We start from the raw sequence: 13,580 nt of genomic DNA on the forward strand, positions 1-13,580 counted from the left end.
GGGTGAATGTACAGTATGTAGAACCCCAAAGTATTTGCCCGTCTGGCAAAATGATGAGGCTTTGTGCATGGCCCCTAGATTTGTGTATGGTCCCTAGGTTTGTGTATGGCCTAGGGGCCGTGTTGGGGTCCCTAGGTATAAGTATAGCCTTGGGGAAGTGAAGCAGTTTGTGGGGCCTACACATTCAGCTCAATATATTGCCCTTATGAGAAGAGCTACTTAGCTTGCCTGCAGTAGAGTTCTCCTGTTCCAGTATTCCAAATTTGAGTAATAAAATATTGTCAAGTCCATAGACTAAATCAAACCTCTTTATCTTCATAGAAAAGTGTGGTCTGAGGGCAAGTGCATACGCACATCCAGTTCTCCAAGCCCTTTGCATATGCAAATCAGTATAGCGGTTTCCCCAGACATCGATAGCGTTCAGGTCACATGCGAACGTCATCACTGACCTCTCCCGCTCATAGAAGCAATCATGTTTGGTTGCCACAGCAACACAATGATCTGCGCTGTGATGCATGCTGCCTCTCACGCTCCCTGTGTTTACAACTGTAAGCATAGCAGCAAGGTGTAGGGGGTGGATAGTTTGGCATATGTGCACCGGAGAAGAGAAGTAGGCAAAGTGACACAAGCGTTCACAAGATGGCCACTGTAGGAAACTGAGCATTAGAAATGAACTGTGGCTTAGTGCGAGGAAACTTGAGTGAGTAAATTAATCTTTGCAGCGGTTTAGGAGAGGAACTAGTGGCAATTCTTTTGAGAGAGTTTGTAAAAGTTGCATCTCATTCTATAATGAGCTGATTTAGATGTTACTGAGGCAAAAGATAAAGGTTGTGCTCATTATATTGTGACATGGTCCTGTAAATAGACAAAGAAGTGCATAGACAAAGTCACCGCCACTCTGAACACTGAATACATTGAAACCAATTTACATTTTTGGGTTTTGATTCCCTTTAAAGGGGTCGGTCCCCTTTGAGTTAACTGTTAGAATGATGTAGAGAGTTGAAGCTTGAAACATGTTTCAGTTTATACATTGAATCTTTGAGTTTGTAAAGAAGAATGCGGACACTATTTTTTTTTGGAACAGCCTAATATTCCCCTTTCTTCACTTTCTATAAAGGAATAACATACATTTGATACATTTATTCATGTTTTGATTTGCAATAAAATGTGCAGATTCCCTATTGCATTTGTGTGCATGGAAATAAAAGTTATTATAAGGATTTTGAGCTTTATTCACTTTTTAAAACACAGCTGTAGATGTGCTATATAGGTTTATGGCTACATCAGGTTAAGGGACAGTTTATAGGGCCCATAGATGTCTATGAAATAGGGAAAAGAGTGGTCCAGTGTGTATTGGGGGGCCATTGGCTATATGTATGGCCTGGAGGGATAAGAATCCAGCAGTCACATAGCCAGGGCCTAATACTGTGATATATATACACCTAGAGGACCCACAGTCAGGCAAATGCCCAGGGGCACCACTCACTGCACAGCGGGCTGCCCCACCCTAAAGTTTATGTCACTGTGGGTCAGATTTTGTAGACCCTATAGGAGTTATAGGATAGTGGTAATGTGTAGAGGCAGGGCTACCATCAGAAATCATAGGGCAAAGGGATCTGTGCTGCAGGGTTGCTGGGATATGACGGTGCTACACTGGCCATTTTGGTACCACAAAAATGGCTGCAGCTCCGACCACTTACTTGCCACAGGCCACTTATCACGCAAAGATGGTCTACAGACCAGAAACTGGTATTTAAATTTGTTACACCCTCCAACCCACCGCCTCGAACACATGTATAACTTTTAGTTTCCAATCCTTCACAAATGATTTCGCCAAATAACATAAATCTTGGCGTTATATAATAGTGATATTCTGAGACAATTTGCAATAGTTTTTTATTACAATTTCAGCAAATAACAGATAAATACAATGCAGTAATTACAGTATATATTAAAATTTGCATGCATGTGTAGTAATACTGCAGACAAGTCAGTTTTTATTAAATTATGATACAGTACCTTCTTTTCATTGCTGTTTTGTCTGACAAACCAAGAGCACATCAGTTTAAAAAGCATAACCAATACGCAAGAAATTGCATTCTAGTCAAAGAAGTCATCAAAATCATCCACACTTTCTGTTTTTGGTCTTAACATTGCTTCTATTTCTGAACTGCTGTCTTCTGATTCACCCCAAAAAGCTGAAAAACAAGAATTGTTACAGAAGCTTATGAAAAATGCACTTGAGTATATTATCAGTAGGGATGCACCGAATCCACTATTTTGATTCAGCCGAACCCTTCGTGAAAAATTCGGATGAATACCGAACCAAATCCGAATCCTAGTTTGCATATGCAAATTAAGGGTAGGAAGGGGAAACCATTTTTTACTTCCTTATTTTGTGACAAAAAGTTACACGATTTCCCTCACCGTTCCTAATTTGCATATGCAAAGTAGGATTCAGTTCAGCCTGGCAGAAGGATTTGGCCGAATCGGAATCCTGCTGAAAAAGTCCGAATCCTGGATTTGGTGCATCCCTAATTATCAGGCAACAACAGAGCTAATTCAGGACATTTGTTCCAGGCAATGAATTCACTTTAGGAAATATTTTTGTCGGTTTATACTACATTTATATATAGTCAGTTCAAATGAAGAGGAGACTGAAAATAAACTGTTGTGTTAGCACAACAACTTGGGGTGATGGCACATGGGGAGATGCTTTACCACTGGAAATAATGTGAATCACTGGTGGGAAAACAGCTTTCCAAATTTCCAAAAAGGAACTTTGAGAAACAAAGCTACGCTTATGGTTTTTCCACCAGCAATTTACATTTGCGGCTGGGAAAGCGTTTTTTGGAGATTTGTCACATGTGATAGCACATTTTTACCACTTCAGGTACATAGATGGCTAGACTTCCCCCAAAGGCCCAATAAACAGTGACTGTCTATGAATTACAGCAGCCACTCTGGTAATTGCCAGAATCCACAGACTGCCAGTCCAGATCTGCTTGCAGCCAAAACTGCGAGAGCTTTTTCAATCAGCCAAGCTTCATTCATTCAGGGATTATTTTCCACAGAGAATCAAAAGTTGCCTGAATCCTGCAGTAAATAACATGTAACCGGAAAGCATAAAATCTATGGCAGCCTTTAACTTGAGCGCCAACACTGATTTCTAAAACCTACAGTAAGTAAAAGGTTCATAAAACCTGTTGTGCTCAGCCAAACTGCCATATTTCCTGCATTATATTTAGCTTGGATCCAGACTGCTGTGTCTACCCAACATTACCAAAGAGTAACCAATTATGGTTTCCTTGACTTTTGTTGTAGTCTAAGGGGAAAATAGAGGAGGTACAAATCTTCCTTTAGACCAGCCGACATGGATAAAATAGGAAGGAGTTGAGCAGTTTCAGCACCAAGAATGTTTTACATGTAGCTTTAAAGCAATTTAATTTTCTTGTATAGAAATTTTATCTTTCTTCGATAAAACCTCCTCACCACTTGAACTGTCTGACAGGGATTCTTCAAATCTCTGTCCTTGGACCGCTGCTCTTCCCACAATACAATGCAACCCTGGGTCAAATCATCAGATGATTTGGCTACCAGTACAATGTTTGTGCTGATGACACTAAAATCTCTTGTCCTAATCTTCCCTCATATCCAAAGCATCAAACTGCCTCTCTGCTATATTCTCTTAGCCATCCTTTACTTTTATTATATCAATTTGGACAAAACAAAACAGATTGTGTTTCCAAAACACATATGCCTTACCCCAACACTGTGTCTTACTGTAAACTACATAATCATTTATGCTTGATGATCCCTTGCAAAATATAGTTGACTACACTTGAAAAAAATATTGCAGGAATAAATTCCATTCTCAGGAAACAACAAAAATACTTGCCTACTTAATCATCTCCCACTTAGACCAATGCAATCTCTGTTATGATTAACTTGCTTATACTTTCTGAAGTTCATCTAGAAAACAGCTGCAGAATTCATCCTCCTCTCTCCTTTCTCCTGCATCTCTCTGCAAATCCCTGATATGGCTTTCCAATCTGAAACTCCTAACCCTCACCTGCAAATCTCTCAGTAACAATGCTCCAACCTACATTTCAAGCATCAACTCTAGGTACTCACCCAGTCTCACATGCCCATAGGACTTTGCCACAGTAGCTCCCTACCTGTGGAATAAATTGCTCCACAGCATCAGGCACCCCCTCTAACCCTGAAGAGAGAATATTCCCTTAAAACTCAATTCTTTTGTGAAGCTTAACTAATAACCCCTAGAAGTTTCTGTGAGTGCTCATCACATCTCCAAAGCACATTAACTGCTGCATATCACATTTTGATGAGCCATTATCTCTTCATTAACATTAATAACATTGGCTGTTTCTCCAACATATACTCCCCCCCCTACATTATTTTTAGGGATGCACCGAATCCAGGATTCAGTTCGGGATCTGGCCAGGATTCGGTCTTTTTCAGCAGGATTCAGGTTTGGACTAATCCTTCTGCCAGGCTGAACTGAATCCTAATTTGCATATGCAAATTAGGGACGGGGAGGGAAATCGCATGACCTTTTGTCACAAAACAAGGAAGTAAATGTTTTCTCCTTCCCACCCCTATTTTGCATATAAAATAGTGGATTCGGTGTAACCCTAATTATTTTATACCTTGTGTATTAGTTATTCCCACCCTATAGATTATAGGCCATTGCGGGTAGGGCCCTCATTACCCAATATAGTGATTGTAAACTAAAATGTATCATTATCTACAGTGCAGGCAGACACATCCGTGAATGCAAATTTTGAGATGATCATTTATTTGCTTATCGTATCCTTATAATCCTACATTTTTCGTTTACACAGAATTTATGGGCACATGCATATATGTACACAAGGTAGATTTATTAACGGTTGACATATCTTCTTTAGCTTGACTCCAAACAAAGAATGAGTTCCCTCGTACATCAATATTTTTCTATACTTTATAAATTATAATTTATATAATTAATATCAGCTTATTAAAGAAATCTCGAGTTTGGTAAGAAAATGCATTTCAGTCAAGCCTTGAGAACTCAAAGCTGTAAGTAAGATCTGACTTGTCAGTTTTGTATGTTTTATTTTATATTTGTCTTATACATGTCTCTGACATTGTATACCATCATGGATCATTCAGACAATGAATGCACAAGAAAGCTATTATTTCTATTCAGATATCATTCTTTTATTAATATCTATTGAATATTCAGCATTTGTGTGTGGCTGCTCATGAGTCACCACAGCCATTGAAAAGCAGTATATACAGCAATAGGATCTTGGCTCACACCATTTACACTAACAGCCAACAACAAGCTTACCTTTAGACTTTACAGTTGTTACCACCTTGCTAAACTTGTTGCCTGTAGACATATTATTTGACTTCATATAATTTGGTTGAATGTTTTTATCTTCTTTTCTGCAGAATAGAAAATATAGATACAAATGTTGTGTACAATGATTCATTCTGTCGTATCAGGACCGGTGCAATGTATTTTATCAATACCCTTAAAAACATCTTTTGCAGTTTTAGCTAGCATTGGGCACATGCAATTAAGTTGTTCCCTTCTTTTCCACTTTATTTTATAATCACTGTGGAATTAGGGCACAAAAGGTTAGTTCTCCATCAAGTTAACGCTTTGCATGTTAGAGAATGTAATTTTCTTAGCAACTCTTCAATTGGTCTATCTTTTTTGTTGTAGTTTTTCAATGATTTGCCTACCTATTCTGCCTCTTCCCAGCTTTCAAATGGTGGTCACCAGCCAAAAAAACTATTGCTTTTTGAAACTAGAATTGAAATGTTCCTTTTTTTATTACAGATCTTTCTATTTAGGCTCTCCTATTGATCTCCCAGCCTCTCATTCAAAGAGAATTATACTGTAGCATAATTCTCTTTGGCATATACTGTGCCCCTGGCAATGAGATTTGCAGCTTGCACCCAACGCTTCACATGGCTTTTGGTATAAATTGAGCAATCTATTCCTTGTGGCCAGTCTTTCATTCAACGCACTGCCTGGTTGATAGGGTAAATATCTCTGAAATTTAAAACTGGAGCACTGCTGAACAAAAATCTAAATAATTAAAAAAACTAAAAATATGAAATGAAGACCAACTGCATATTGTCTTAGAGTAGCACTGCCTACATCATACTAATAGATAATGTAAAGGCATTCCATTCCCATCCTACATTACTTTCAAGTACTTGTGGAAATCTGGTGTATGCCACAGCCTTTGATCTCCCTCTATGCATACAAGGCAATTTAGCGTCTTTATTATCATGCTTTGTTTTTTGCTTTTTTCAATTTGTCCAATGAAAGAAAATCAGTCTGATCTACAGGAATTTTGTGCAATGTGCATTTTATGTTGCTAAATGTGCAGACAGATGCAATTAAAGGAACAGTAACACCAAAAAATGTAAGTGTTTTAAAGTAATGAAAATACCATGTAGTGTTGCCCTGCACTGGTAAAACTGATCTGTTTGCTTCAGAAACACTACTATAGTTCATATAAACAAGCTGCTGTGGAGCAATGGCGGAAATGGAAAAACGGCTATATGGCACAGGTTTACGAATGGATAACAGATAACACCATTAGACAGACAGAGCTTATTTGCTATCTGCTGTGTAACCTGAGCCTTTTCTCCTTTGAATGGCTGCCCCCATTGCTACACAGCAGCTTATATATATTAACAATAGTTGTGTTTCTTAAGCAAACCCAGCAGTTTTACCAGTGCAGGGCAACACTGTATTATATTTTCATTACTTTAAAACACTTTTATTTTTTGACGTTACTGTTCCTTTAAGAAGCCAATACAATAACAAGAGAAATTGTTAGTATGGAACAATATGCTTTTTCTAAAACAATGTAATCATAAGGGCTTATCTAATTACATGTAAGGAGATACACCTGTCTGGTTCAATCTACCAAACTGCAAAACTTTGCTAAAGTTAGCTCAATACGCTTCCCACAGGTTCTTGGGTACGAAGCTAACTTTGAATGCATTAAAATGACAGAACCCCTTTAACCAATTTGATACCCAATATGCATAAGCTTACCAAAATATTTGCCATGCAGACCCCAAAATGAAAATACAAATTTACATGGTTGACACTTTACTTACTGCAAAAACTACACACATTTTATAGTGCAATTTTGGGTGTTAAGTTGCCATGCAGAATTTTTTTTACAATGTTCCAGCATTATTTCAGCTGTGAGATGGCGATGCGCCTACCACAATTGTGACTAAAATGAGCACAGTTGAGCCAGCACACCTATGCAAGTTGGGCGATTGCGCTGGAAATCTTCACTATTGGATGTCATTATTTGTGCTACCGAATTTTTTAGTGCACATTCATTACATCTACTGGCTCAGGCTGCTATGGGAACCCTGGTGAAGTGTCTGCAGCAAACACAGTTCAACCACAAATGTGACAGCACTTTGCAAATTACACGAATGTGTGCTAAAAGGTACAGTCTAACAGTAAGCTGACCATAGAAAAGCACATTCTAAACCTTAAAGTTTCCTTGTGTGTACAGTTATCCTGGGCCCCTGCTGCATGTAGTAGAACATATATCTTACATATACTGTAACTTAATGTTAAATGCTCTTCTTATGCAATTTACATTATATTTTTAGATTTAATTATATTAGCAGTTTTTACACTGCTAATGATATGAATGTGGAACCTAAGCATCTCCTGACACTTCCTTTGCTCAGTTCTATTGCTTCTTTAACATTTTATTTTTTCCTGAGAAGTGCTTCCGTTTGACCCCTGTAAAAAAAAAAAAAAAGTGAAAACACCAAAGAGTGCAAGTGCAAAGGGTGCATGACTTCGGGTCACCTGGCCAAAAGGCACAAACAGATCCAGAATCTTACTGAGGCTAGGGGGCACCTCTTTATCCCTGGCCAAAAGGCCTGCAGGAAGCAAGGGTCTTGTAACAACCTGTCTGGAGTTGAACCAGGGGCCCGATGTTCCTGTGCTGTCTGCATTACTGCTGCTCTATGTGGCAGCTAAAGCCCTGGGTCACTCCTTTGACTATGCTTGTAACTGTTAGTAAGCATGGCTTGTTTCACCTGTCTGGCCACAGGTGATCTGTGTAAGCCATTAGTCTATAATAGGCTATAAAACCCCTACGCTGCATTGCCCAACGTAGGTCTATTTCTTCCTGGGTGTGATTCTTGTCTGATTTTCTGTTTCTGACCTTTGCCTGTTTTAACCTTTGCTGTTGTGACGGAAAGCAAGGAACTTACCCCACGGGACGTCCAAGATGGCGACCTCCTGCTCCACCATGCGGTTCTTCCTGGTCGCAATATGGCCGCGTCAGAAACGTGTCGCCCCAGGATTGGTCACCGGCGACGGAATGGACGCCGGCGTCAGAATGTGCGTCAGCGTCAGGACGTCAACGTGAGGACGCCGGCGTCAGCGTCATGACGTCACGGCGTCAAGTTTTGGCGCCAACTTTGGACTATTTAGTCTCATTTTCCCTTTGTGTCCTTGCCCAATTATAGGTCTATTTCGTATAGTTCCTGGGTGTGATTCTGCTATTACTGATTATCTGTGTACCGACTTCTTGCCTTCTTGTTTAAACGATTCTGATCCTTGCCGCCTGTATTGACCATTTGCCTGCTTACGACTATTCTTCTGATAAATCCTTTTGTACCGCGAACTTGGTGTTGTGTCTCCTCCTTGGTCCTCACTACCACTGAGCCTTCGGGCCGTGACAGTATAATTGGGCCATGGACCCCTCTGAGGAGCCTCAAGTTCCAACTGATGTCGGCAGAGCCGTTCGTGGATTGGCGTCCCGCATGCAGTCCTATGAAGCCCAGCAATCCCACTTCGGCCAGGCACTGGAAGCAATCCTGGAGAAATTGTCTGCCTTATCTCCTGCGGCCCCAGTCCCTATGCCGGTTCCTGTAACTCCGCTCCAAGTTTCCGAGCCTCGCATTCCTGCACCTCCTTTGTACAGTGGTGATCCGGAGTCATGCCGTGGTTTCATCAACCAGTGTGAAATCCAATTCACCCTGCTTCCAGGTCAGTTTGTCTCGGAGCGAGCAAAAGTGGGCTATATTATTACCCGCCTGCAAGGGAAAGCTCTGGAGTGGGCTTCTCCTCTCTGGGAGAAGGAGGATCCGGTAATCGATGATGCCAGGGCCTTCATCCGGGACCTACGCACAGTCTTTGATGCTCCCGGCCGGGCTACTTCTGCCTCGGCTCGTTTATTCCAGCTGCAGCAAGGGACTCGTTCTGTTCCTGAATACGCTATCGAGTTCCGAACTCTTGTGGCAGAAACTTCATGGAATAATGACGGATATCATGCCGCCTTCTATAATGGCCTGGCGATGCGCATCAAGAACGATCTCGTATCCCGTGAGATTCCTCCACCATGGGAGGACCTTGTTGCGTTGGCTGTGAAGGTTGACACCCGACAGAGGGAGTTCCAAGTCGAACTTGACAGGGAACGTACTAGGAAGTTTTCCAGGTTCCAACCCACCCTGGCTCCACGCTTCCAAAGACCTCTACTTCCCAGTCCGACTTCCAACCTTTTCCCTCCTCCTCCTACGGCACCTGCTACTTCTCCTTTACCACCTGAAGAGCCGATGCAGATCGGGCGGGCATGCCTTTCCGAGCAGGAGAAGCTCCGGAGAAGGGCTGCTGGGTTATGCCTTTACTGTGGGGGAAGAGCCCATTTCGCCCAGGAATGCCCAGTGAAGCCGGGAAACTCCAAAGCCTAGGTAAGCTTGGGGAGACTTACCTGGGTGGAATTTGTCCTCCTCCCCATTCCTCTGCTCAACGGTTTCTTCTTCCTGTTCAAATCCAGTTCGGCTTCAGGAAGATCTCGTCTCAGGCCTTCCTCGATTCTGGTGCTGCGGGCAACTTCATGGATCGAGCCTTTGCTGATAACCATGCCATTCCGCTCCAACCCTTGGCAACTCCTCTCCGAGTCCTGGCGATTGATGACCGTCCTCTTTCCTCTGCCATCATCTCGCAGTCTACTCAGGAACTTTCATTCAAGGTGAGCACTATGCATTTGGAAAGACTGTCTTTTCTCCTCATTGACTGCCCCTCTACTCCTGTTGTCCTGGGATTGCCATGGCTGTGTATTCATAACCCGGTCATCGACTGGGCAAGCTCTCAAGTTTCCCGTTGGAGTCCATTTTGTGCACACAACTGTTTACCTGCTGTTCCTGTTATCAAAGTTTCTTCAGTGTCTTCAAGTTCTTCTCTTCCTCCCGTGTACCAAGCCTTTTCCGATGTCTTTGATAAAAAGTCCGCTGAGACTCTCCCACCTCATCGTCCCTATGATTGTCCCATCGAACTGTTACCCGGCTCAATGCCTCCCCGAGGTCGCACTTATCCACTTTCCCCCTCCGAAACTTCGGCTATGAAGTCTTACATCCAGGAAAATCTTCAAAGAGGTTTTATTCGTCCTTCTACTTCCCCTGCTGGAGCAGAGTTCTTCTTTGTTGAGAAGAAAGACGGTAGTTTGCGGCCATGCATCGATTACAGGGGGTTAAATAAGATCACCGTAAAGAACAGATACCCTCTTCCTCTCATCTCTGAACTTTTTGATCAACTCAAGGGGGCTAGTGTCTTTTCTAAGCTGGATTTGCGTGGGGCCTACAACCTTATTCGGATCCGTGAGGGAGATGAATGGAAGACCGCTTTCAATACTCGTGATGGCCATTACGAGTATCTCGTCATGCCTTTTGGTCTTTGCAATGCTCCTGCGGTCTTCCAGGAATTAGTCAACAACGTTTTTCGTGACCTTTTGGGACAGTGTGTGGTCGTGTACTTAGACGACATTCTTATTTTTTCCAAAAACCTTTCTGATCATCGTTGCCATGTGCGGGAGGTTCTTTCCAGGTTGAGGAAAAACAATCTCTTTGCCAAGATGGAAAAATGTACCTTCGAAGTTTCTTCCATTCCTTTTCTTGGCTACATCATTTCTCCTCAAGGTTTCAAGATGGATCCCGCCAAAGTTTCTGCAATTTTGGATTGGCCTCTTCCTACCAGCATCAAGGCAGTTCAGAGGTTTATTGGCTTCGCCAATTATTATAGACAATTTATCAAAAACTTTTCTTCCAAGTTTCATCCAATTCTTGCCCTGATCCGTAAAGGGAATAAACCTCAACTCTGGCCCCCTCTAGCTCTCGAAGCCTTCAAGATCCTCAAGGAAGCCTTTTCTTCTGCTCCAATTCTCAGACACCCTGAACCCCTACAACCCTTCTTCATTGAAGTCGATGCCTCGGATGTAGGAGCTGGAGCAGTTCTGTCTCAAAGATCTTCTTCCGACGGTAAACTCCACCCTTGTGCCTTTTTCTCCAAAAAATTTTCTTCTCCTGAGCAGAACTACGACGTTGGCAATCGGGAGCTACTTGCCGTTAAGCTGGCCTTGGAGGAATGGAGACATTTGCTTGAAGGTTCATCTATTCCGGTGACAATCTTTACCGACCACAAGAACCTTGAATTTATTCAATCCCTCAAGCGCCTCAATCCCCGACAAGCCAGGTGGGCACTTTTCTTTTCTCGTTTTAATTTTATTATCACCTTTCGTCCTGGCTCCAGAAACAAGAAGGCTGATGCTCTGTCCAGAAGCTTTGCTCCTGAAGATTCCTGCCCCGAAGACCCTGTACCCATTGTGCCCTCTACCAAGATTATTGCTGCCCTGTTTCCCTCCTGTGCCTCCCAGTTACTTTCTGCTCAATCTTCTGCTCCTGTGGAGACTCCTCTGGGCGTTGCCTTTGTGCCTCCAGAATTTCGTCATGCCATCCTTTCCCAGTCTCACAGTTCAAACAGGCCGGTCATCCTGGGATTGAGAAGACAACAGAGCTCTTGTCTCGTTTGGTCTGGTGGCCGACCCTAAGGAAAGATGTCAAAGACTTTGTTTCATCCTGCTCCATTTGTGCTGTTTCCAAGTCCGGTCATTCCTCCCCCAAGGGGTTACTCTTGCCACTTCCCATTCCATCTCGACCTTGGACTCACTTGGCGATGGATTTTATTGTCGATCTTCCTGTTTCATCTGGTCACACTGTCATTTGGGTGGTGATCGACAGATTCAGCAAGATGGCTCATTTCACGCCTCTGCGAAAACTGCCTTCTGCCCCTGAACTTTCTGAACTTTTCATCAAACATATTTTTCGTCTCCATGGCTTTCCTGCTGAGATTGTGTCTGACCGGGGTTCCCAGTTTGTTTCCAAGTTCTGGAGATCCCTTTGCAAAGCTCTTAACATTTCCCTTCAATTTTCTTCTGCCTACCACCCACAGTCTAATGGAGCCGCAGAAACAATCAGGCCTTGGAACAGTTTCTTCGTTGTCATGTGTCCCTGTGCCAGGATGACTGGTCGGATCTTCTTCCCTGGGCTGAATTTGCTCACAACAACGCTCTGCATTCTTCTTCTCAGAAGTCTCCCTTCTTCTGTGTTTATGGTCTCAATCCTTTGGCGTTCTCCCAGGATCTTCTTCTTACCAATGTCCCTGCAGCCAATGACCAAGTGGCTCACATGTTGGCTATTTGGCATGCTACCGCGGCTAACTTAGAGAAAAGTTCCCTGGTGCAGAAAAGGTTTGCTGATAAAAGAAGGATTTCTTCCCCTCCATATACCCCTGGTGATAAAGTTTTTCTTTCCACTCGCAACATTCGTCTCAAGATTCCTACACCCAAGCTTGGTCCTAAATTCATCGGTCCCTTCCCTATCATCGAAATCATCAACCCTGTGGCTGTTCGTCTTCAACTTCCTCCTGAGCTACGGATACCCAATGTTTTTCATGTTTCCCTGCTTAAACCTGCTATGTCTTGTCCCTCTTCTTCTTCCTCTCCAGCTCCTATTTTGGTTGACGATCATCAAGAATTCGAAGTCAAGAGAATCTTGGACTCTCGTATTTCTAGGGGCATCCTTCAATATCTTATTGAGTGGAAGGGGTTCGGTCCAGAGGAGTGTTCTTGGGTGAGGAGTTCAGACGTACACGCACCTGTCTTGATTCGTAAGTTCCACAGACTCTTTCCTTCTTCCCCTAGCCTCTCGGTGGTCCTGAGGCCCCCCCTAAGGAGGGGGGTACTGTAACGGAAAGCAAGGAACTTACCCCACGGGACGTCCAAGATGGCGACCTCCTGCTCCACCATGCGGTTCTTCCTGGTCGCAATATGGCCGCGTCAGAAACGTGTCGCCCCAGGATTGGTCGCCGGCGACGGAATGGACGCCGGCGTCAGAATGTGCGTCAGCGTCAGGACGTCAACGTGAGGACGCCGGCGTCTATTTAGTCTCATTTTCCCTTTGTGTCCTTGCCCAATTATAGGTCTATTTCGTATAGTTCCTGGGTGTGATTCTGCTATTACTGATTATCTGTGTACCGACTTCTTGCCTGTTTAAACGATTCTGATCCTTGCCGCCTGTATTGACCATTTGCCTGCTTACGACTATTCTTCTGATAAATCCTTTTGTACCGCGAACTTGGTGTTGTGTCTCCTCCTTGGTCCTCACTACCACTGAGCCTTCGGGCCGTGACAGCTGTATCTCTGCCTGAATGACCCTTGCCTGTTTGACCA

At 43.1% G+C, this 13,580-nt stretch overlaps 1 protein-coding gene across 1 annotated transcript in view; it reads right to left on the minus strand.

Moving 5' to 3' along the window:
* Positions 1-1,882: 1,882 nt before the first annotated feature.
* The window catches only part of kiz.S (kizuna centrosomal protein S homeolog), a 70,477-nt gene continuing 58,779 nt past the window's right edge, over positions 1,883-13,580 (minus strand). Inside the window, exons 12-13 of the mRNA XM_018265096.2 lie at positions 5,357-5,454; positions 1,883-2,198 (exon numbers count right to left, since the gene is read on the minus strand). Of these exons, the coding sequence (XP_018120585.1) occupies positions 2,101-2,198; positions 5,357-5,454 (196 nt within the window). The 3' untranslated portion in view covers positions 1,883-2,100. The remainder of the gene's footprint in view (positions 2,199-5,356; positions 5,455-13,580) is intronic.

Source organism: Xenopus laevis, chromosome 5S (genome assembly GCF_017654675.1).
Source record: "Xenopus laevis strain J_2021 chromosome 5S, Xenopus_laevis_v10.1, whole genome shotgun sequence".
In the NCBI taxonomy this organism is placed as follows: Eukaryota; Metazoa; Chordata; class Amphibia; order Anura; family Pipidae; genus Xenopus; species Xenopus laevis.